The sequence below is a fragment of the Pantherophis guttatus genome, chromosome 2 (genome assembly GCF_059756535.1).
Source record: "Pantherophis guttatus breed Tessera chromosome 2, ASM5975653v1, whole genome shotgun sequence".
NCBI lineage: Eukaryota > Metazoa > Chordata > Lepidosauria > Squamata > Colubridae > Pantherophis > Pantherophis guttatus.
Genome location: NC_142064.1, coordinates 218,299,393 through 218,325,220, shown reverse-complemented (window position 1 = coordinate 218,325,220; position 25,828 = coordinate 218,299,393). Strand labels below are relative to the sequence as shown.

At 36.7% G+C, this 25,828-nt stretch overlaps 1 protein-coding gene across 6 annotated transcripts in view; it reads left to right on the top strand.

The window, feature by feature from the left end:
- The window catches only part of WNK2 (WNK lysine deficient protein kinase 2), a 114,852-nt gene extending 104,543 nt beyond the window's left edge, over positions 1 to 10,309 (top strand). For all 6 annotated transcript variants that reach the window (XM_087887825.1, XM_087887824.1, XM_087887823.1 and 3 more), the window contains one exon: positions 10,059 to 10,309. In XM_087887825.1, the coding sequence (XP_087743951.1) occupies positions 10,059 to 10,087 (29 nt within the window). In that variant the 3' untranslated portion in view covers positions 10,088 to 10,309. The remainder of the gene's footprint in view (positions 1 to 10,058) is intronic.
- The last annotated feature ends 15,519 nt before the right edge of the window (positions 10,310 to 25,828 follow it).

Here is a 25,828-nt window from a genome sequence, read left to right as displayed (position 1 = left end):
CCCTTTGAGTAAAACATAATGAAATGGATCGCTTTGTTGTTACTGAAGAAACCTGAATGTAAGTTGTATCTCTGTGTTTGAGGGGAAAAAATTGTTATGTGGTCTTTCTGGAAAAGCAGTTGCAAGTGACAACCTCTCTTTTTCTTTCAAACAGCAAATTTGGCAGGCAGATGCCCTTCCCCCTCTGATATTCAACTGTAACATTTTTTGCCATCTTCTGAACAAATGATCTAATTCAGTTACATTACAAACCTTGCATGTTTCATGTGTGAAATACGCTTAACCATAATTCTTGACATTAGAACAACAGCCCAAAGTTATTGTAAGATCTTTGTAAGTACAGAAGTCTCCTTGCATGTGATCTGCCTGTCCACCAAATGCTTAAGAGTATTCTCTGTGAAATGGAATTGGCTTTTGACTTGTGCTTCCTTCCTTCTTACATTTGCTTTATGTTACCGTATGTAGACGGTAGACGTATGTTGCATTGTCACCTGTCAGTCTAAAGGCACACAAGAGCCACTCACTATTTATTTGCAGGTTGGCAAGTCTTTGTTCCTTTGGTGGAAAAAGGAGCAAAGAATCCCATCTACAAATATAATGGCACACTCAGAATCACAGTACTAGAGCCGAAGGCACACTGCTTGCACTTTGCCACTCTCAATATGGCAGCGGTATTTTTAAACTGCCTGCTGAAGGGGTGGAGCTGTTTGGCGCTACCCATCTGTTATTTGTATGAGTCTACTGTACTTTGAGCATTCGAGAACTGTCTGCAATATTTTGTTGGTACCATTGAATATGATGCCGTCAATTCTGTTAGAATTGAATTTTGTAGAACTTGACGCAGTCTTCTGCCTGGGGAGAATACATCTACAGTAAGAGATTTCTGTTCTCTGTAACATGTATCTTTACATTGTTTGAGACTTTATTTTAGATTCATGTATGTATGCTTTATGAGCATAAACACCGAAAATGTCTTCTCACTGTCTTCCCACTTTCGCTTGCACTGAAACTTCCCATTTGCCACGACTGCCTGTTGTACAGCCTGTTTCAGCCCCTTGTATATGATGGTCAGTGGTATAACCTCTCAATACCAAGAGAATGTATATATTCAAGAAAAGGAAAAAAAATAAACATTTTTGTGCTTGAAAAAAAATGTGTTGCTAAAAGTTTCAGCTATGAAGGAGTAATTCCACAGTTCAAGCTTATCCCCCCATCATCAGATACATTTTAAAAGCAAATCATGCAGTCAAATGATAGGTAGGATATCTAGAATTAGAACTGAAATAGTTCATGCATATGCTTAAAGTGATACCTTGGGCATCAAAATGAGCAATATTTTAGAAGATGGAACCAGCAAATAAGTTCCACATACCGACAATATTTTTTCATTAATTCAAATCACATTTGATCGCTTGATCATGAGTGATTAGTTTTGTTACCAATATTCTGTCTAACTACGAAATATTCCAAGTTTAGATAGAAAATAGCCATGGAAAGATGTTTATTATTTAGCAAAAATCAATACAATAACATTAAAATATGATCCCTTAAACTTTGATTATACATGTTGAACAAGAGAAAAAAAGATGTAATGGGGAATGAACCAGATGGAGGATTTATGCTATTTCAGCATATCAAAAAGATTACTAGCATGACATGTTTTCCATAATTTTAATGCAGTCAATATAATGTTTTAAATCAGTTGCATAGACCTTGAACAGAGGCAGATGCCAACTTTAAACTTGAAATCTTTTGTGTACCAAGTGGGGGGTTTCTATTACTGAGTTATAGATCTCATCCTAAAAGTTATGACCTTTCAGAAGTAAATGTTGGGGCAAAGCCTAATTGAGGGGTAGCATCTTTATGTGTCTGTTTATTTCCATTTTAGAGAACTACCCATCGGATAAGGCTTACGTTAGAGAAATTTTAAAATACACAAGATTTTACTTTGTAAAGTAAAATTTGACTATGTGCAAATTTCGACCCATTTCTCTATTAGCTGAAGCAGAGCTTTCCAAGGGCAGATAGATCAGGAAGATCTTGACACATTTTGAAAAGCAATGGGCCAGTGCAGTGTTCCTCAACTTCAGCAACTATAAGGTGAGCAACTTTAAGACTTAGCATCCAGAATTCCGCAGCCAGCCATGTTGGCCGAGGAATTCTGGGAGTTGAAGTCCAGAGATCTTAAAGCTGAGTGGACTGGCTATTGAAAAGTTCCAAAGGGAGAGTGCTCCCATGTCAGGCTACTGCCCAAGAATGCTTCCTGGGTTCCCCTACTATAAATCTGGACGTGATCTCTTTAAGAGGTTATCCTTGGCAGATGTCACATTTTGCCATGTCACACTGAAAGTCTAAAAATATAGTTGAATTGAATTCGTTCTTTCTGCAATTGCACTTACAGAAGCAAGCAACTGTTTTCAAATACACAAATGTAACTATGCTTGCAGTGCATACTGCTTTAATTTTATTTGGGGGCTGAAAAAAAACCTTAACTTTCTACTCAAGCAGGAATTGTTAAACAACCTCAGTCCCCAGCAAGATAATAAAGTTATATTATTCTACATTACAATTTGATAGTAAAGAAATGTCCTTACTTGGGCATGTGTGAACTGCAGAGCTGCGAGGCCTGATTGAAATACTGCATCAAAAAGATTTAATTAGTAATAAGAAGCATCCAATTCATATTCAAAGTGCTTTCATGGCCTTGAAAGAGATGCTAAAATTCTGTTTGAGAAAGGCCTTGCAAATGTAGCCCGCATTCTACTCTGCAAATAAAGAGCTGGCTTACCAGAAGCATTGGTCACAATCATTTGAAGTATATTGAGGCCTTGTTTTTTCTCCAGTTCAGCCTTGTTATGATTTGGCCTTTCACATACACTTAGCATGTGGGTATAGTCAGCAAGTTATCCTTAAAATCATGGCCAGGAATAGAAAAGAAGCATTTCTCATATTACCTGGAAAATAAAAAAAAGTCAGAGGTGCACAAATGAACTGAAAGCAATTAATCATTTTGCTAAAAAAAGGATTCTGAATTAGTTGTAACCTTTAAAGCACCATGAAGGGCACTAAGACCTAAGGCAGTAATGAGCAGCATCAAAAACATGGGGTTCCTGCTTTGATATGTGGATTTGTGGAAAATCATCTTGACAATCTCATTAACCGTAAGCATCACAAAAGTGTGGACATTAAAGAAAGTTGCCAACAAATATTTCTTGCACACCAGGAGTTTTATCAGCCATTTCTTTTCTTCAGATTCATCTCAAACTGAATTCATCTTCAGTGAGATGATTTGTACCTTTCTCTGTCCATGACCAATGAATGAAGAAGTGTTCATAACACAAGTGTTGGTCCACCAAGCAGCATATTTTACTCTGCCTATTGCATATTGAAATAGAAAGAAAACTTGCAATGTAGGATCAGGAGGCCGCTGTTTGGCACATTGAAAATTGAACCAGTCTATTCTGTTTCAGTATCTCTGAATGAATGACAGTGAAATGCTGAATAAAGGACTGATAAATACAATTTAGCTAATTCTCAGATTGATACAAAAGTATTTGCCAGTACATTATCTCTTCACATTATTACAAAATATGATAATGTCTGAAAATCAATACCATAAGTACAAGTAACTGAAAATTCCTAGATGGCTCCTTATTTTTATTCATAACATGCTCTCACTTTCTCTTTCATTATACACCCAAATTTCTACTGCAGGTATGTTAAGAATGTCTACTATATTTCATTAACTCTTTTGAAAATAGTTGCACTGATGTAGACGTGACAAAATCAAAGTATCCAGAAGGTAGAATGGGCATGAACAGGAATCTTGTTGCTTGAGATCAAGAGTCTTTCTAATCCAACATAAAGGCAGTCCTTGACTTACAACCATTCGCTTAGTGCCCAAAGTTACAATGGCAACGAGAAAACTGACGTATGACCATTTTTCACTCTTATAACTATTGCAGCATCCCCACGGTCATGTGATCAAAATTCGGTCCTTTGAGAACTGGCCTGTATTTATCAGGGTTGCAGTGTCCTGGGGTCATGTGATCACTATTTGTAACTTTCTGACAAGAAAAGTCAATCTGAAACCAGTAACAACTGTGTTATTAATTTAACAACTGCAGTGATTGACTTAACAATTGTGGTAAGAAAGGTCGTAAAATTGGGCAAAATTCACCTAACAGCTGTCTTGCTTAGCAACAGAAATTTTGGATTTAGCTGTAGTCATAAGTCAAAGACTACCTGCAAATTTTTGAAAAACAAAAAATAAGACGAGTGTTTCCATTCTGTTCCCAGCATTTGGTGTTCAGATATATTACTTCCAAATGTGAAGTTTCTACATATTTGTAGTGAAAAAAACCTTGAACAGCTTCCTCTTAATTGTAAAACATCATGATCATTTGTGATTGAGAATGGAATTAATTTCTAAATTATCCAGTTTAACTGCTACATTCTAGAAATGTTGTGTTCAGTATATTAATTTAGTTTGTATAGCCTTTATTTTTATTGGGGGGAAAAACAGAATTGTGACATGATTTTTTTTAGTTTGAAGTGTCAAGATTCAAGTACCATTCTTTCTCTCTCAAGAATGTGTTCAAATTAATTTTTATATACATATGTAAGAAAGTTAAAACTAATTTTATTGCAGAGGTTGAAACAATTTATATTATTTTTTCACACAAATCTAATAGATTCCCAAAATAGATGGTGAATAGATTAATTTAAAAAGTAACTTAATCTCTGAGAAAAACTAACATTTTAAAAATGCACACTCACACATCCACACAAACAAGAAATGTTTTTACTGCTTCCATTTTTGCTTCCTAATTAGTTAGTATATATTGCTATTTTGTTTTTTGTTTTAAAGATCCTTGTATCCATGAATTCTGAAAGTAGCTGGGATTCAAAAGCTTCAGAAAGCCATGCACAGAACATGTCAAGCATTAGAGGAGTTTACAGCCTGAATATTTATCTACCCACTGAAAATTACTATAAAAAAGTTGGATATGTTAATTTTTCATTGAAAAAAAGCATTATATAAAGATTGATGTTCTGTTTCTTTTGGCTATGGTTAAAATTGGATGGGAGTACAGCATGACAACAGCCCTACATTAATGGCAACTTGTTCCAATGTGCTACTTTTTAATAGGGGGGGAGGGGAATCCATGTCTATTTACACATTGTGGGAAAGTGCAAAATGTAATGCTTTTCCTGGTTTCCATGTAACATTTGAAAGGTTTGCACCACTTTGTACCTGATGAAATGTGTGGCCTCTGTCTGCTGTTGATGGAGGGAGCAGCTGTGAGTTGTATATTTTCTTCTTGTCCAAGAAAGGGATGAAGATTTATTACACCTGCAACTTAAAAAGTTAGGACATGAACAGACAACAATGAAAGGGAAGAGTTAACTGTTATAGGAATCAATTTAAATTCTACATTTAAAACATATGATTTAATATGGGTCAGATATAGTAAGTGGTTGATTTTGTTTGCTAACCGCTATGTCTGGGGTCCTTTAGGGCTCTCTGAGCTTGGATGCTTTCTTGCAGATGTTCGTTACCAAACTAGGTAGCATCATCATTGCTAGTCTAGTATGTCTACCAGAAGATGCTAAGAAAGAAGTCCGCCTTAAGTACTTATTATACTTAACCTCCAGTATGTTGGATATATGTTGGATGTGTAATGTTTGTGGTGAAAATATCATCCTACCTTTCAAGGCCTGTCCACAATATTGCTATAAAGATTTTCTAGAAAGCCTAGGCTTGAATAAAGATTTTCTAGAAAGCCTAAGCTTGAATTTAAAAGTAAAACTAGTAGAACTACTGGCCTCTCATCCTCTTCAGGTTTCTACACCCATGAAGAGATTCCCTAGAATGGCTGGGAATGGGACATGGGAGCTGAAACACAAGAGGGAAATTTGAGAAATTGGATGAATCTACCTTGGACCACAGGCAATAATCTTCCCCAAATCAAGATATCTCCACATCCACCCTTAATGGGGCTTTGGAAATGGCATGGATATTCACAGGTTCAATAGCCCTGCCAATTGATTTCCAGTCTACATCACTATGTCTTTGACTGCCAGTTGCCAGCAGTTTGGCAGTTTGAGTCTCACCAGGCTCAAGGTTGACTCAGCCTTCCATCCTTCCAAGGTTGGTGAAATGAGGACTCAGAATGTTGGGGGTAATAGGCTGACTCCGTAAACCACTTAGAGAGGGCCGTAAAGCACTGTGAAGCGGTATATAAGTCTAAGTGCTATTGCTATTTTGGTCAAGTGTTTACAATTTTGGTTTAGATACTGGACCACACAATTCTTTCTTGTGTGTTTACTCAGGTGTCAGACCGGTAGGGCTTATTCCCCTGGAAGTGAGCATGGAAGCCTGACAGTAATCTGTGCTTGTAACTCACTCAGCATGACAGCGCAATGGGAAACCAAGATTGCTTGCTTATGTGCTAATTCATGCTTTGTCTGCAAGTGCATAATGTCAGTGTATTTTGACAAAAACATGGAATGGATGGGTCACACATGCCATTCTGGGAAATTTGATAACCATACAACCATGAATAAAACAGGCAATTAGAACTGATTGGCAAACACTTTACACTTTAAAAATAGTGTTTGTATACTAGCTTTCCTGAGAAAATGTGTATTTCAGGATATTAATATCAATTAAGTCTTTAAATCAATTTGTACTTATTGAAATGAAGAATATTGTCTATGTAAAACCACTGTTACTTAAGTGGGGAAGGAATTCCCATCTTTAGCACTGTGTAAAATATTCCGCATTGTTGGCAAAATCCATTAAATTTAGGGCTATTTGAACTAGATTACGTGCATCCTGGCAATTACTAGGTGAAAGCACAACTTGAGTTTTTGTATTTCTTTGTGGAAATACAGGTGTTTTTTGTTGTTGTTGTCCAGCTCTACTAGCCTAAAATTGGAAATATTCAGGAGTTGACCTTGACTTTACCTTTTTAAGACTCACATGATTTTCTTGATATTGTCTTGATATTGAGTCTATTTAAAAAGTCATTTTGTGAACATATATAACCACCCTGTCATTTCCTTGTAAGTTTCTTGTTTTGCAGCATTATGCAAAATACTGCAAAACAAGAAAGAGTAACAAATACTAAGCCAAAGGCATTAAAAGCCTACTATAAAAAAAGATACATAGCAAAAACTTTATACCATACAAAATTACCTGAATTCATATTTTGTTTTAGATTTTTTTTCTTGTACACACACACACACACACAGAGAGTTCTTTCTCTAACCAACACATCATTAATAACACCAGAAGCATTCCTTACATAGTATGCAAAAGTACATTGGCAACCAAGGCAGCATCATACATCCTTCCTTCTCAGTGCCGAAACCATTCTCTCCACATTCCATTTAATCTCATAATTTACCTCCATCGTGTACCAAGTCTTAACACAGTCAGTAACAACTTTCCATTCCATATTCATTAAAAAATACCCCTCTCCATAATTCAATTTATAATGTACTTTGTTTAAAACAAATTCACAGTAAAGTTTCTTAACTTTTGTACAATTCTCAATGTCCTGCTGAAGTACAAAATTTTTTTTACAACACCGGGCTATTTTCTGAATCCCCATAATTTTGTTAATGATTGCATCTTCTAATCGTTTTATCAGTATTCTGCAAAGACCTTCCCAAGCATTCTTGACTATTGTACCCCACTGGAGCTTTAATTTAGGAGAAGAGTAACATCATTCTTCCTTTTATCAGAGACCGAGGCAATCTTCCCACATGTTAAATAAACAGCACAGCCACTCACAAACAAATATATCCATATTTTAACTTTGTTCCCATTAGACTATCTACATCTATAGCTTTACCATTTTTGAATTTTCATACTATTAATGACTTGCTTTTCATCATTTACCTTCAACACTTAATTTAAAGCATTCATATGAATTATTCTCTCTATCATCCCAAAATATTTTCTCACTTTTATTTTTAAATTCCATCCATTCTCCTTACTTAGCCCTTTTCATTCACTTTCTGAAATAAATGTTTATTTTCATCAAATTCACTCTGTAAAACTAAATTTTTCTCCCCATATACACTATGGAATATTCCCATTTTTGCAGAAAACTTTCTCTTATATGCAATTTTTCTTATCCACAGCCTCTTTTATTTCATCATTGTACCAAACATACTTTTTCATTTTTTTCATATTTCCTATTGGTGTAACACCAGACATCTCTGTGGTACTCTGTAACATAACTCTTTTCACTCTGTTCGGAGCAGTTTCCACATCTTTCTCTACATCTACTTTCTATCTTCTATACAGCATTTGTACTTCTTCCTGCAATCATTTTATTTTCACCCTGATCTCTTTCACTTCATTCTTTTTCTTCCATGTCCATTTTTCTTTAAGATCCACTTTTGACAGTCACAAGGAAAGGTCTGTCACAAATTTAGAGCCTCTCATCTGCCATGTGTATCTATGAAGAGATTTATGCTTAATCCATATGGATAATGGATCAATCCATAATCAAAACAAATGTTTTTCTAAGCAGATAGTCAGTGAACAGCCTTGGATCTTCAAATGACCCCCCACAGTTTGTCATTTCATTTACCCCTTACTGTTACCTAGCAGTTTTTGGTCACATTCATTCAGACTGTTCTGCAGCATTTCCACAAAACCATAGTTCTTCTATGATCACCATCCACTGGAACCTAATATGCAATATTGCCCACCAGTATTTCTTACATTCCTACATACCCAAAACAACCTAGATAACACCATTTCATACTTTCTGACATATATTTTATCCTTCCATTCATAATTAAACCTAAACTTTCATTTTCCTGCATGATGTATGAACTCCACTTTTCAAAAGCAGATTGCCACATGCAGTTATCTTATCCTCCTTTCACTTAGTTTTACATACCCATTAGTTTTATTTGTTAATTCATCCTAATGTACTATCTGTATGGTTCTCACCCCACTTTGGTGCTTATCCTTGGAGGATGGAAAAATTGTAGGTTTCCCCCTCTATGGTTTCCCAGAAGCCTCTGCTACCTGCTCTTTCCAAGGACTAGAAATCCTAAGAAATGGAGGCTGCTTGGAGTAAGCAGAAGGCCTGTCAGGAGGTTCTGTGGAGCTGAAGAATCCGAAAAATGTTATGCTTTTCCCACATGCTTAACCAGAAATGTTGATTTAAATAACTGGAGGACTATTTAAACAAACAAGTGCAAAACAAGATGTCTCTTCAGGCAGCAATGTTTTTGGATATACAGTATGTGTCTTAGGACTGTTCTGCCTAAAAGTAAGAAAGATGGTGACCCATGAACTGACCGTGTTGTGGTTGTTCTCCAGATAAAGAACTGCCCTGTGTAAAAGAGAACACACACTTGGGCGATCAAGCTCAGGAACTGAGGTTCTCCTTTCCGTATTATTTATATCATGCCACTGCAACTCTGCACTTTTCATACCTGTTTTGCTAAAAAAAAAAAAAAAAAAAAAAGTATAGACCTGTCCAATCTAGGACTGGCCTATTTGAAAAGAAAGAAATTGTTCCGTCTATCGCTTCACAAGTGTTCATATAAGGTCATGTTTAAGTCATTCGGACATTTTGCTTCATCCCAAGAACTCCGTGGCTGAATCTGGGATTGGTGCAATTAATATTTGATTTCTTTTTATTGCCTTGTTTTCATTTTAAAAATGAAATCAAACTGTGATTTGCTTGCTATATCTTGTCACATGCAGCCATTTTTCTCACCAATTTCTTTGGGATTTCAAGTACTCCATCCATATTCATATCCAGAGAAAATAAAATTCAAAGTGCATAATGACGCTTATGCCTAATGATCTCATGCTTTGCAGGGCATTCTGCTTTGCTTGAATCAGCCAAAGACTTCGTGGGTGAAAAAGAATGACATTTATGGAAGTTTCAGCATGGCACAAATGGATATGCTTGTCATAGCTTGGGTGAAGTTTTGTTTTCTTTCTTTTTCTGTATGGATGTATATAATCATTGTTAGTAATCTTTTTTGTTTGTTTGTTTCTGTTTATCTTTTAGATTCTGAGGAAGAGAATACCATTAAATGATACATGGCTAAATTCACCAATTGGAGGAAAAACCCACAAGATTTTATTTCATTGAAAGAAGAAGGGAAAAAACCCTGGAATTGATGTTGTTTGCGAAAACCCTGTATACTATGCCCACCTATTTCAGTTCAATTTTGTAGCCTCTTTCTAATGTTTTTAAATTTAAATGTGGAAATTCAAACATTATGCAAAAAAATAAACTATAATTATTTTGAGGAGAAAGCTTTTCTTTGCAAATAATCCATTGTTTCTTTTGATTAAGATTAATTCACATGAACAGCTACATAATTATTCCACACTGTCAGATTAATCGCACTACAGTTCTGGTTCAGTCAGAAAACTCTTCAGTTCCACTATAGAAACAAATAATATTCCTTTTGTGGCAGTGCTAAGAGCATTCAATTAATGAGAAGAGCAATGCTGTCTTATTGGGGATGTGAGAGGATTTGGCTATCAGGGTAATTAACATATCTGTTACCAACAGTTTTTTTTAAAAAAAGCAAAGATTGGCATTCACTATTGCTGCTTGGAATTGTGGGAGCAATAATAATGCCAGTCCAATTCTGTGATATCACAGAAAATCTTCCCTGACATGCCACATTTTCCACCATCACCACTATTGTAATGCCATTCTAACAAATATGATAGTAGAGACTGTAACTGGAGTTTTAGAAAAACTGGCAACTAAGTGTCATCCCACTGCAGACTACTTGCTGGGTCAGCAAAGTGACTTCCATGGCATACCACGGTTAATTCCAAGAAAAATAAAGAATTTCTCTAGAAGTCTGGTTCCTTTAGGCACTTGATAACCTAATAAATCTTAGGATTATACACCTTTCAAAACTGATTTGGAAGAATTGCTTTAGATTTTGCATGAGTACGGATTGAGCAATCTGATTTCTTCAGGCTTTGTATAAACCTGAAATAGGATGCCTCTATGTTGAGAAGTCAACTGGTTAAAATTAATGAGAATCTTAAACAAACTGCACCAGAATCCCCTTGACAACCCACCCCCCAGGTTTCTAAAAAAAAAAGTTTTAAAAAAGAAAACAAAAGAACAAAACCATTGGTCTGTATTAACAGAACATGCAGTCATCTAAAAGTACAGCCCTACTAAATACAGGAGATACCCGTGGGTGAAGTTGTTAAATGCAGGGGGCCAGAAACCACAAGGCCATGGCTTCACCTGGTGACTTTGGGCCTCAGTCCCTCAGGTTCAGAGTAGGCAGAGATTTTGGCCTATCTCTGTCCAATCCTCAACAATTTCTCTACTCTCTAATCAGTCTCTCTTAGCAAATGTTTTGATTACAATAACAGCAACAAAGCCTCCATCACCTTCAAGATTGGAAGACTATTTTTGCTACAAAAGATGTAAATGATTATGAAATGAAGTTGATGATGGCGTTACCCATCTCAACAACTACTGGATATCACAATATTTAAATATACATTCAGGTATCTAATTTGAACAGGTGCATGGGGGAAATGTTTTAAGACACAGAAGTGTCTAGTTGTGACGAAGTGCTCAATAAAGAATGTTATCTAAATCTTCTCTCTGGCATATACCGGTAAAAATAAAATGACACTGCAGCATTCCTACTAAATTCACATAGAAGTATGAATGTTTTTAAAAGATATTTCAGTCCAGCGCAATCAAGATAATATATGGATTTCATTAACATGGAAAATTAAGAAATGCCAGCAATAATATAGTGTTGTAAAATAAAATGTCAGTATAATGAAATTATACTGTTGTAGGTTGAAATTTTCATCTCGGTATTCCTGGAAAATAGGGCTCCTTAATGGAATTCAGTTTGATACAAATTATGGCACCTTCCAATATAAAAAGAATTAATTTGGTATTAAGAACATCTGCTTTGTTTTCACGCACTTTTAGACGAACAAACAAATCTTTAGGTGGTTAAATTATGTTTTGCTACTTCAAAAGTAGCGGGGAGAGGTTTGGTTTATTTTCTAAGTTGTACCAAACTTTGATTTATTAATGTTTTTGCTTTTGTTTCATAACAGCACCAGATCAGTTTTCTTAGGTTCTTTGTCATGGTGATTCAGTCATGCTTTCTTGTTGTCATGGCTGCAGTGTTCTATCAGAAGCCACAGAGTCTGCAAGCAACTTTGCTTTCTTATTCATTCCTTGAGTGCATAAACTAAGATTAAAAGAAGAGCAGTCTATTTTCAGTTCCCCGTTGTTCTAATACCAAATTTCAGATTCACACTTTCTGAGCATTCAAGAGAAAGAAAAAAAGTATCAAATAAAAAACACTGCCACGATACTTCATTGACCAGATAAACCTAATGGATGCAAAGTTCACCAAGCTTTTAATTGCCTACCAGAAGATATTCCTGGAATGGCAAACACTGATTTTCAAATAAAATGCTCTCTTCTGGACAGCTGAAAGAGAGACTTGCTTTTGTAACAAACTGCATTCCTTATCGTTGTTCTGTTGGTGGCTGGCACCCAATCAAAATGTTTGGTTTCTGAGTTCATGGAAAAACTGATGCCCATATAACATCCAGAGAACCTATCACAGACATGCCATTTGGTTAGCCTGATAAGCTGGGAGGAGAAGCAAAGCAGTCTCTCTCTCTCTCCTAAATGACAAGGGTGAACCTGAATGGTAAGAACAAGAATGCATTTTAGAACCACTGGACTACATTTTTAAGATACCCATCATGATAATGTATTTCATAGGGAACTGGAAATACTATGACCTTTCAAATATGAATAATAGTGGGATGACTAACTTCACAAGAAGTTCCAACTATGCATTTCCTGATCTCTGAAGCATTATTTTCAACAGGATGACATCCAATTGCATCTGTTGATTATTGGAGCAATCTCAAGAGTATGGTGCATGTCCCTTTCTCTATGAGCATCCTGTGCTTTTCTGGAGAAATTGGATACTGCAGAAGTTAAGCTTCTCCAACTAGGATTCAACAATAAATTACTGACCATAGGTTTATCCATAGCTCAATTTTTCAGCTTTTCTTGGCAAAGGATTATCAGGCATTACTTGGCTAGGTTAGAATCTTTACTGCAGACGAGAATTAAACCAGTGCAAAAATGTGTGGGACTTGTATATGTCCTCAAGAGTTTAAAGTTAAGTCTCCTTCCTACCATTCTGAATTAATGGATACCTAGCACGGGGCTTTGTGATCTTGAAGCCAAGCCATTGTTATATGTTTGTACAATGGCCGCCACCGATCTGGCAGCTGCTTGTTTCCATCTTCTCTGCTTTAATCGTATAGCAGGAGATGAAGAAAACATCCTGATCTGGAAGATACTTTAGTTATGGAATTTAAAAACAGATATTTTTAAAGAAACCAAGTGTTATATTGATCTAAATTTTCCATAGAAAATTACGATTATTTCAACTTTAGCTACAATCTAGTGCAGTCTTCCTCTGTAATCTGGTGTAATCTGGTACCCTCCAGATTACAATTTAAGGATTTCTGTCTTCAAATTATGTATCTTTTGGCCATGATGGCTTCGAATGTTGAGATTTTTATTCCAAACACATCTGGAAAGTGCCAGATTTTGGAAACCAGCCCTAACTTAATTTCTGTTCGACACGGGATTCTAAACCAGAGCTGCTTGTGCCATTAAATGCTGGGCTACTGCCAGACAGTCCAATCTTCAGTGTTGTAGTGGAACAAATCAAAAGATCATCCATCTCATTTCAGAAATTGTCCAAAATTATTCTGCTATAACTAAGAGCCTTGGCCTACTGAGAAATAGCATTTTTATCACTTTGAGATGCATAGTTGGCTTCTGCAGTTTCATGAATTCTACCTCTTCAGTCTTCTTGTGGATATTTATTTTATCTGGAAATCTATCTTCAGCCTTGTCTATATTAAGCATAATTATGTGCATATTGCACTGCATCCAAGGGAATCTTTGGGGAGGGGGGTTTACATAGTTATTAGGAACAAAATAAAGTCTTATGAAAGAGTGAAAACGATTTCTCCAATATTTTAAAATGGAGACCATGTTTTTCAGGGATTGTGAGCAAAATATGGGTTATATTGCAGAAGACAGCGATGGGCCTCCAGTTCTCTATTTTTAAATCAGAGAAGCCACCCACTGAGTCAAGACTAACTTCCAATAGTGTCTCCCAAAGGAACACCATCGCTTCCAGACTGTGAGAAAGAAATATATTTCCCATCTCTTTAATTTTCTTTCTAATAAGCTAAGGTAAGTGTGGTTGGGAGATTCCTCTGCAGCTGTAAAAGGAAGTCATTCCTTCTATTGCCAAAACACAAATGCCTTGCTAGAAAGAGCAATAGAAACATGATCCATTTTTCTTCACTTTTTCTATTCCCTGGATATAACAGGATCTCTACAAAGCCGGAATGGAAATTGGGGGCTTTCATCCCCAATCTGACATGAAAGGTTTTGCTTGTTCTGAGAGTGGTGATCTGAATGCATGATCAGACCATGTGTGAATGGCCGAGTGCCACAGAACACTAATCAATTCTGACGTCACAAGTTTCAGCAACAGGGTCCTCTGTAAATGATACCACAGCCTCCTGTTAAAACTTCCACAACATTCTGGAATTCCAAATAAGTGTTGCTACTTAGGTGGTTTGGTACAATCCAGAGATGTCTTTGTAAATGAGATTTTTGAGATTCTCCCAGAGGCCCTCAAATAAAGGGATCTGGCCACCGATCTTTTTTTTTTTCTTCCCAGGTATGCATGCTAAATTGCTTCTTGTCAGTTAATGAGTTGCATTTCCCACGCTTTGGTTACTCAAAGATCACAGCAATCTCAACTCGACTACTTTCGGTCAGGCCTACTCTAATTAGAATTCTTCTTAACAGGACAATGTGCTGCTTTTCCCTAACAACTGATCTATCTCACTTTTATCATTGCCATTAATCTGTGTTTTCCTTCATCTCCAATGTGATGGCATCTAATAATGTGGAGCTGGAGTGGAAAAAAGCATGGTGCAGTTATTATTTGTTAGTTTGTGCCCTGTGGAACTGTGTCTTTCCTATGTCAGCTTCACCCTGAAAGTGCAAGCCTTGATTCAAAAGTAAACCCTGAGTAGATGAGACTTCAGTTCTTAGTACAGCATTTTTGATGTGGAGATATATAACTTGGTCTGTTGTGTGGATGTTTGGGTGGTTTAGGGGAATTTGTGGTGGGTGGGGGTGTGTTTGGGGATTGTTATGTGTGTTGGACCTAGTCTTTGGGGTTAAGTGAATTTCGTTGTATGGGTATACTGTGTATATACGTACAATGACAATAAAGTTGTTATTATTATTATTATTATCAAGGCTGTTATCAAGGCTGTTAAAAATCTGTTCTCCCACAGAGGCCCTTTCAGATTGTTGGATTAAAGCCCCCATTTTTCCTAGCTGAGAAAAATGGCTCTCTAGGCTTGGGATGTGATAAACAGCAATCAAACACAACTAGAGCCATTGGACTGTGAAGGTTATTTGAAACTGACAATGCTTGGCTAGAAACCAGGAGACTGTGAATTCTAGTTCCATCTTAGGAAGAAAGCCAGCTGGGTGACCTTGGTCCAAGCTCTCTCTCTCAGCCCTAGGAAAGAGACAAGGGCAAACCACTTCTGAAATCTTGCCAAGAAAACTGCATGGATTCATTCAGACAGTCCTCAAGAGTCAGACTGACTTGAAGCACCCCTCAGCCACAAAAAGGACTTGAGTGTGGGATTCCTGTAGGCTAAAGACAGACGTTGGGAGAAAAAAAGACAGCAACATCATATGGCAAACAAATTTCACTATGCTGTGAAGAAATATGCAGAAATGCAACCACTAGACATTGAGATAGACTGATGAGTATCTTCACCTTCATGTTGCCTTTTCTCAGGAAGCCTACCACTTATCAACGAAGAAAACAAGGAAGAAAAACAAGGAGGGCTCCCTTTCACAGGCACGCACAAAGTTTTGGTTTTACACACAAGAATACAACTACAGATGCTTTAGCAAGATGCTGTTCTTGTCTGTGGTCAGTCCTTAGATACAGTCCCCATGTTCATGACATAGAAATGCCTTTGGGTGGTACTTATGTGGCTGCTGCCATACCTGTGCCCTTATGAGTGATTGGTGAGGATGTGCTCACTATTATGTTTCATTCTGTTTTACTGTTTTAAGCAAGATCATGATACTGTAATAGCATCTGCATCAGGGGTGGGTTCTACTTACCTTTACTACCGATAATATCCCATTGAAATCCCATTCTCAATGGGATTGCGCGCGCATTAGCTTAGCGCACACATATGCACGCCTTGCTTTAATGCACTGATTTTCAACCTTCTTAATGCTGCGACCCTTTAATACAGTTCCTCATGTTGTGGTGACCCCCAACCATAAAGTTATTCCTAAAACCATTGAAAATATGTGTTTTCCGATGGTCTTAGGCGACCCTTGTGAAAGGGTCGTTCGACCCCCAAAGGGGTCGCGACCCACAGGTTGCGAACCACTGCTTTAGTGCATGCGCAGATCGCCGATTATGACATCCGGAATGGTGGGCGGGGCCTCCCGCCAGTTTTACTACTGGTTCTTGCGAACCTGTCCCACCACTGATCTGCATATAAGCAGGAATTAGTATCATGTCATTTGGCAGCTATCGAATATAATTTTTATCTAAAAATAGCATTAGTTTTGCATTGCCAACAGTTTTGTCTAATAAAATTTCAACACTAACGCTATCTAATTTGTGGTGAAGATACAGATGAATTACTCACGTTCCATGGCTTCCAGTTTAGAATGCCATTGAGCATAATACTGTTACTCAACTAACACTGCCAACTAGCAGCAGCCTGAACATAACACATAGGTCTGTTTCACAGCATTAAGCCAGGAAGTTGGTTGAACAAGCCCTATTGGTCAAGTGTATAATATAATGCAATAGGCGGGATCGTTCATTAAAAAGAAAAAAAAGTTCCTTGAGTCAAGGTCACCTCTGAGTGATTTCATGGATCTGTCTGTGTAATTATTTTGTTGCTTCTCTCCTCAAGTATGTTTTCTACCTCATTCTGCTTTAAGTTAGTTTTTTATTTCCCAATCTTATCTAAAACCTTGGGATTTTCCACTGGCCTCTTTTTTATTAAAGTTTATTATAAGATAAAAAATACAAAACAAAATAAAATTTAGAAAGCTAAGAAAAGGAAAAAGAGAAGTGCAACGGATAAAGGAAAAAAAGTGACTTTTTTTTGGTGCAATAGAATACAAAAAACAAAAATGAAGAATTATAACCTCAACCTTTTGCTTTGCATTTCTCAACATTTCAAGCCATTTCCAAAACAAGAATATCATTTGCATCATCAAAACCTAAAATCAAGGTTTATTTTTTGTCAATTTTGAGCAAAAAGTTCAGGAGCGATTTCCAAGCAGAAACAAAACTAAATAAATTCTTCTTTTTTAATTGGTCAGTTTTGCTATCTCTTCCAATTCCACCACCTTTACCACCCATTCTTCCATTGTGTGAATTGTGGGAATCCCACTTTTGACACCATGTTTCAAGTAGGTTTAATCATCAATAAAAGTGCCTTAACAAGCCATCATTACAGGTATATATCTACATATGACAGGAACCGGAAATACCTCACAGACGCAGCTGAAGGCAGCTTCTCGAGAGCCAAGGAATACATCTCAAACTAATCCTGCCAAGACTCCAGACATAACCCTTGTAACAGGAATTAATGTGTCTTTCCATCTTTATGCATGTAAGATTCTCGCCACTGTCATCATATATAGTGACAAATGTTCCAAATGTTCTTTCAAGATTTTCTCCTTCAAACCTAGGATCTTCCAGTGGCCTCCTATCTAAGTATTAAATCTGATCCTGCTTAGTTTTTCTAGATCAGTCAAAGTTGAAGATGCTGCCTTCTAGCTTGACAATCACATTAGGCTAAGTCATAAAGAAGCTGACTGCATTAATTAGGGCAAGAGTTTATGTTTTTCATTATCTAACTTTAGAAAGCTGTACAAACAATTATGACACTGTTGCTGAGGATTCATTGATTTACTGTGGAGGCCAATGCTAAAGAAGCATATATAACATGGGTTTAAATTGGTTTATCTTTCATGGAAATGCCTACCATATTGCCCTTCGGTACGTATAAACTTCAGTCCTGGAAACATCTAGGAGAGGTCTAGCAGCAAGTTCAGCAACAGCCAAACATTTTCTCTCTGCAAATTAGAATAAAAGGAAGATTTGGCATATAGGGGCAGGATGTGTGTATGTGTTTTATTCCCAAGGTCTTATACATTCAAGCTACAGCCCTAGACTCTGATCAATCATGTTGGTTATGAAATCTCTCCTTATTTCTATATAAATGTAGGCATTGTCTACTACAAATGTGCCAACAGAACTGGAAGTAGGCCTAAGGAGGATTGTGCATACTAAAAATCCTAGCCTCTTTCAGCAATGAGCAGTGCTGATAGTGATAGTATTGTTGTTTTTAGTTCCTACATACACTGAGTAAGGACTTGCCCTGTTCATGTCTTTCACACACATCCCACAGTGAAAGCCCATACAGAGCAATAATAACAACGAGAGACTGTCTCCTACTAACACAACTCATTTGTCCTCATATATCATGTGGGAATACAAAGTGATGATTAAAAAGCAAGTCTATAAGAAAACAGTTTCCTTCTTTGGGATGTTGATGAAAACTGTTGATGCTATTTAATATCCTTCTCCTGATTGTCTAACAAGATAGACAAACCACATTTTCCTCTTGCAGAAAATAGTCCCCATTCTACAAACTCGACCACAAACCAATTTCCCAACTAATTTTGCAGCAGCTTTTCTTGGAGCAGACATTTGGTCCAGGTGAGGTATGAGTTGCTGGACAATTGTAAGCACTTAATCTGAACTGCAAGAGGCCTTTTATGTAATGGGGTCAAAGACAAAGCTGTCAACTGAATGGGTGTCATTTTGACAGACTATATTTAACAAACAAGATTGTGTAGCAAATGATAACTTTTATAGTTCACTAGGCTTTCTTCATTCAACTTACAACATATGAAAGTTTATCTTCTTTCAAAGGATGTCCTTGAATGATGAAGGTAGGACTTCTTGGCTAGAAATAACAGGGGTAACAGAGAGAATATATGCATTAAGTATAATAGAAAATATTTGGTATGTATTTCTTATGGATATTCACAAGGGTGGCATTCTAGCTAAAAATTTAAGTTCTGGGCTCTGACCCATGCAATGTTTTGGATCTATTGTGGATTTCATTACTTTTCATCTGACTATGGCCTGCATGTCTGTTTGTCTTTACAAAGAGTTAGGATTGTCACTTAGCCACTGCTGCAGTCAAGTTTCTCATAGGAATGGGATGCAGGGCTCACATAATCTTTTAAAACCATTTTACTGGCACCCTATTTTTTCTTTCTATGAATAGTTCAAAGTAGTGAGTTATAGTTGGTTCTCTAATGCCCCAAGTTGCTTAGAACCAGGAAACCCAACAGATCATCTTCCATATACTTCAGTTATTTCATTTTTATTTTTTATATTACCATTTTCTGCAGTGGCCTCCTTGGAAAGATTTATAGCTCTTTTCAACTTGCATTTAGGAGAGCAGCTAAAGCTTTTCTCTGTAATCAGGCTTTGTAGTCCGCTCCTTGTTTTTTGGCTTGCTAAAGGTTTTGGTATTTACTGTTGCCTGTTACATCTTTCATTTATAATCTAATCTTTTTAGGCAGATGAGAAGGATAGAAGTGATTGCAATAATAAAAACATTTATGACAAGAAGGCAGCATTCAGGTGTGGTAGCTACCACCATTTCTGAATGACAAGTAATCTAAGTGTCTCACTGCCTTATTTTGCTGAAACGCAACTCTGCATTGTTTTTGTTCAGCCATTCATTGCTTCTGATGCTTCACGACTAGATGGACATCTTTTCACCCAGGACTGTCTGCCAGTAAATGTTTCTCATGCTTTTGTCATCAGTGATAGCATCTTATCTAGCTTCTTTCTCTCCTACTATCTTCTTTTCTGATTGCCTTTCATTTTTCCAAGCATCAAGGTGTTCTCCAAACATTTTGTGCCATTTTACAAGCTTCCAGCTGCATGACATCTCCTGGGCAGACTTACTAACCAGGAGAGACATGGATCTAAGAAGCAGGTGGCTAAGCTCACAGTCATTAGGAGCCTGTCAACTTCCTAAGGTCCAACAAGATCAAACTGTTTGTTTGTGCAACTAGATTGTGCCCAGGCATTTGTACTGTATCTGAATCAAAGCTGGTGTCCAAGCTGGAATGCATACAAACAATTTTGTCAGACAGATGTTCTGCAAATTCCTCTGCATGGCCTTGAATATGAACCTCTGAGTCCTTTTTTCCCCATGAAGAGTCATAGTCTTTTTTGAAAGAGTAGAACAGATTTTGCTTATTGGGGCGGGAGGCAAAATGGCCACCTAATTGGATGTTCTGGGGGCCATGAAGTAGATATTGAAGGTGACGGCCATTCCTTCTATAGCATTACCGGTATCAGACATGTTGCACTTCTCACTTGTCATGGCTGAAGGAGATGCCATGTATTCAAGAAGTGCTATTTTCCTTTTTATTGCCCAACCCACATGTTCAGGAGGGAAAGATACTCCCTGTCATGTACAGAAAAGGCTGGTGGGTGGGATGGGACACAGGACAGAAATCTCTGAACTAAGATGGCAAAATGGAATTTACCATCCCTATTCCTGAAGAAATGGGTAGCTGTTTAGCTAGCAATCTGTTCTAGGGTCAGCTTCTGCATTAGAGTTTTTTTTTTTATAATGTTTAGGTTTAAGTCTTTTCTTTTATTTCTTGATATCTCTTAGAATTGTGTCTGTACAGTATACTCAGTCTTTCCATTCTTTAACTTGGCATGAGTATTTTGATGTAGAATCTTTTTTGAACTGTAACAATAAATTGGCAACCTTTTCTAGCATCTTTCCAGAGATTCTGGCAGAGACAAGCTAGTTGTAACAGATCAACAGGATCTTAAAAGTTTGCCAGCAGCACTTTATTTTATTTTCTAGATTTTCTTTATAAATCAAGCTGCTTTCACATAATCTGAACATCTCTGTTATTTATCTCCTTCAGAACCAGTTACAATTCTTATTTTCATTTTAGATTTCTTCTCTAGTGATGGAGTGTTGATAATTAGATTCTTTAAAATGGTGTTTTTTTTAAAAAAAATTTAATTTTAATTTTTTAATTTGATTTATATGCCGCCCTTCTCCGGAGACTCAGGGCGGCTTACAATGTGCTCAGCAATAGCCTTCATCCTTTTTGTATATTTATACAAAGTCAGCTTATTGCCCCCACAAACTGGGTCCTCAATTTACCTACCTTAGAAAGGATGGAAGGCTGAGTCAACCTTGAGCCTGGGGAGATTCGAACTTGCAGTAATTGCAGGCAGCTGGTCTTAATAACCAGTTTAATAACAGGGTGCCTTAGACCACTGCACTACCAAGGCTGTACTACCAAGGTTTACCGTATATTTCTACAAAAGGAAAAACTGTGATTCCAAAGGGTATTGGTTTTTATTGAAATGAATCAAGTCTGCTACCCTGATTCATTCTTATATTTACATCAGTATCTTTTTTTTCTTAAAATAATAAAGAAGCCCATTTCCTGCCCTTGAGAACAATACTTGAATAAATGTAGCATTTTAGCATTTGTTCATTTCTTTTTATAATCAAGGATATTCTAGAAAGAAAAGAAAAAAGAAAAGAAAAAAAGGGAAAGAAAGAAAAAGAGGGAGGGAGGGAGGAAGGAAAAGAGAAAGAAAAAAGAAAGAAAGAAGGAAGGAAAGAAAGAAAGAAAGAGAAAGAAAGAGAAAGAAAGAAAGAAAGAAAGAAAGAAAGAAAGAAAGAAAGAAAGAAAGAAAGAAAGAAAGAAAGAAAGAAAAGGAAGTCTAGAATGCTTTGAACATATCCTTCTGGGTCTCCTAAAGGTGCTTTTCTAAAAGGCAAGTGGGCTTACTTGGTTTTTTTCTTTGAAAATATTTTGTTTCTCATCCAAGAAGCTTCTTCAGTTCTTCTTGATGAGAAGCAAAACATTTTCAAGAAAAAAACCAAATAAACCCAGTTGCCTTTTGGAACAGCATATTTGAGACAACCATGACCTGGATGACTGAGAATCTCCAAATACCTTCTGGGTCTCCTTTGTAAAGTAAAATCCATGTTTAGTATGAGATTAAAACTGAGCTCAGTTCAATTGTGTGTTTTATCATTTAAGGGCTTTTTTCTTTTTATGAATGCCTTCTACTTAAGCAATTAAACTGAATTAACCTCTGGTGGCTTGATAGTATCAATATCCAAGATTTAGCTAATCCTAAAATTCTTCAACCCAATTCTGTTCCCATGAAGGTGGGTACCTCTCCACGCAACTACATAATATGAGACTGGAAGTGAAGGGTACCTGATTATTTAGAGTGGAAGCAGATTGCAGAAGCTATATTGATGAACTGGGGGAGTCACCTGAAAGTGGTATATTTTCACTTTACCTTTGTTGTCCTTCCATCAATTTAAGCTGATTAGCAAAAAAAATCAGAATGTGAATTCATATCCCATATTATGGTGTACTGGGGCCCTTTTTCAAATTTAGACACTAAATTTGAAGGAGTTGTTTTGACACAAAACCTTCCAGGACTGGCCCTAAGATCATTCAGACAGCTTAAAATTACCTAGTTTGTAAAACTCTGTATAAGGCTTTGTTACTCTTTACTTTGGAGTTTCAGAATACAGATGATCAATTTCATGCTGTCAGTCATTTTCTGCTAACTCAAGAATGGTTGGAGAATCTCCATCACTACAATGTGTGGTGGTGTACCACGCAAGTTATGTTCACATACACAAATACCTGTTCTTTTTTGGGAAAAACTAATTGAAAAAGACATACACATTCCCAGTTAGGGAGTGACCAAAAATGAAGGAAACATTTCTTATTATTACTAAGCCTTGCTACACTATTTTTAAAGTCAAACAGTAATTTTGGCTTGAATATGAGATTAAGAAATTGGCTGATTCTAAAATGAATATAATTACTTAATTTTTGGAGAGAATATTACTTCACTGTCAAAGAACTAGCAAAATCAAATCAAAATAATTAAACTGATTTTAAAATACTTTTAATGGGGAGAGGGATTGGTTGTGGGCTTTCTGTTCCATTGCAGAAAGGCAATATTTAAGGATATGACATCTGTTGCCAAGTTCGGAGTCAGATTTACTTTGAAGAAGCCAGCAGCATGTGAGAAATGTCAGCGCATATTTCTGGTTTCATGCAGCATTACATGGAAGTCATTTCTTCAGTAAAAAGCAAAAGTGTCAAGTTGTCAATATTTGATGCTTAATATTGAAAAAATACTGTAAGTTTGTTAAATTATTTCTCAGAATACAATTTCTGGCTTTCAAAACAAGACACAAAACAACAGTACCATTACTATTAAATTTTATAACAGGATCTTCTTCTCCATTTAATGCATCTCAAGTTAGAATATTTGTTGTGTTTTCCACAAGTTTCTTCCTGTAGTTTATTTGTGAATAAATCTGTACAACTCTAAAAGGTTTAATGTTATTGCAGTATATATTTCATATACGTGTGCTCCTTTCTGGTATTTATAAGACTCAACAAATATCGGTTTATTTTTCTTGCTTTTCCTAATGGACTTGATCTTTACCATCCAAGAGAAAGAGGCAATACAAACATCATAATAAAGTAACATTCTATAGTACTTTTTGCAAACTCTCACTCAATAACAATCATTCATGCAAACTAAAATACTGTTTTTATCAAATTTAAACCACTCTTGTGCTGGCAGTTCACATACTGAATCTATTAGCAGTTCTAATTTCTGTCTCCTTCTATTGACTATAATTCTCAAGATCGTTATAACAAGGCTTCTACTGCACTGTACATAAAAGGTCTATGTTCTTGAACCTCAGTCATGACCTCACATGGAAATAGCTAGAAAAATAAACATACCTAAGGTATAATGGTGATAAGAAAAGGAGGGCAAAGGGTCCTTGATCTCCAGCTCCCTGTTGCTCCAAGCTGACCTTTTAATCTCATACATTTCTTCAATTGATTTTGGTTGTTTAAAAGACTGTTATCACTTTCTCCTCCAAAGCACCCTACTCTATACACATCCATTCATTATTTGAACAGCTAATACCTGAAATTTATTAACAAACCAGGAAATATCATTTAGCCCAGTTTTGATGTGTGCTCTATCACTACATTCTGCAACAGTTGTAGTTTTTAAAACACATAAATTACATGAAGTATGTTCGAGGTGGCGGTTAACACCTATAAAGCCCTTTAAGACAGAGGCCCAGGTTATTTGGGAGACTATCTGTTTCAATTTTCTCTGCTTGTCCTTTGAAAACCAACAGAGTGGACATGTTTCAGGTTCCACAAAATGTCACCCAAGGAGCATGCCTTATCTGGGGCACTGCCTGCCTTAAGGAACATTAGTCCTCCTCAAGGATGTCGCTAACTATTATGCCCTTCTGTAGGGCTCTATTGGCATCTTCTAGGATATTATCTGATGGTACTACTCCACTGAGTCTTGGTAATTGATTTCTAGGGTTGACTGTAACTAGTTTATGCATGATCTTATATCTCATATCCACTGCTGTGCTCAGTAATGATAAGGGTGGCAGCTTCAGGTGTTGGTTTCACATCCAGTTGTTCTTCTGGATCTTCTTAAGTTTAGGATGTAATGTGTAGCTGGTCTATTTCAAGTTATGAAAGCAGCTTCCTCTTTGTTGAAGCGTTTGTTAGGTAACTAGCAAATTATTTCTCAGTTAGTGGATGCAGGTCTTCTGCCTGTCAATAATTCCATTATATGTTTCATATATCCCCCATCATCAGATCAACTGTTGTAGTAGCATTCCACCAGTTCCCGATTCTCTTGTCTCATCCGTGTATGGTTTGCTTCAGTAGCCCAATTATCATCAGATTGTCCTGATTTCCCAAATATCTGTTGTGGACTTTGTTAATCCAGACAATGTCTAAACTGACATGATTTTCTTAGTTTGTGCCATTCTGATATCCAAGTGAAGTATTAAGGTGTCTTTGCCCAAGATCCCTACTGTGTAAGATAGGTACCAACTGGGATTCCTGGTGTCCCATATCAAAGGGCAGTGTCCTGACATTATGTTATCCAGATGCTATTTTAGTGTGTGTGTGTATTTGTGTGTGTATTATAATATACAGGTGTCTCGATAGAAAAACACTTAATCTCTCCCCTGGCTCAAGCTGATGAAGGGAGAAGAACTTGTGGCTCAGAGGTTAATACAACTGCCTAACATGCAGGCAGCCCAAGTATGAATCCAAATAAAGGTATGGCTAGCTGATGAGAACTAAAGAGCTTGAAATAGATTTATACTAGTCTCCCTTTATTTCTTTATCAGCGAAATATAAATTAATTTTATATATATATATATATATTTGTTTTCTGAGGTTTTCGTGGGTGTTTGTATGTAGGTCTTTGGTTATTCGGGTTTTCTCCCGCGTAAATCGCTCCGAGAAACACGAAGCCAAAAACACCAGCCTGAAGACGACGAATGAGACTTCGTCGAAACGTCGCCAAGACACTTCCAATTTTACGTGGGAGAAAACCCAAATAACTAAAGACCTACATATATATATACTATATATACATCACACACATACACACACACAAAGTTCTATTTTATTTCTTATTTTCATGCATGTAGTCTTCAACTTACAACTTTAAGTGACTGTTCAAAGTT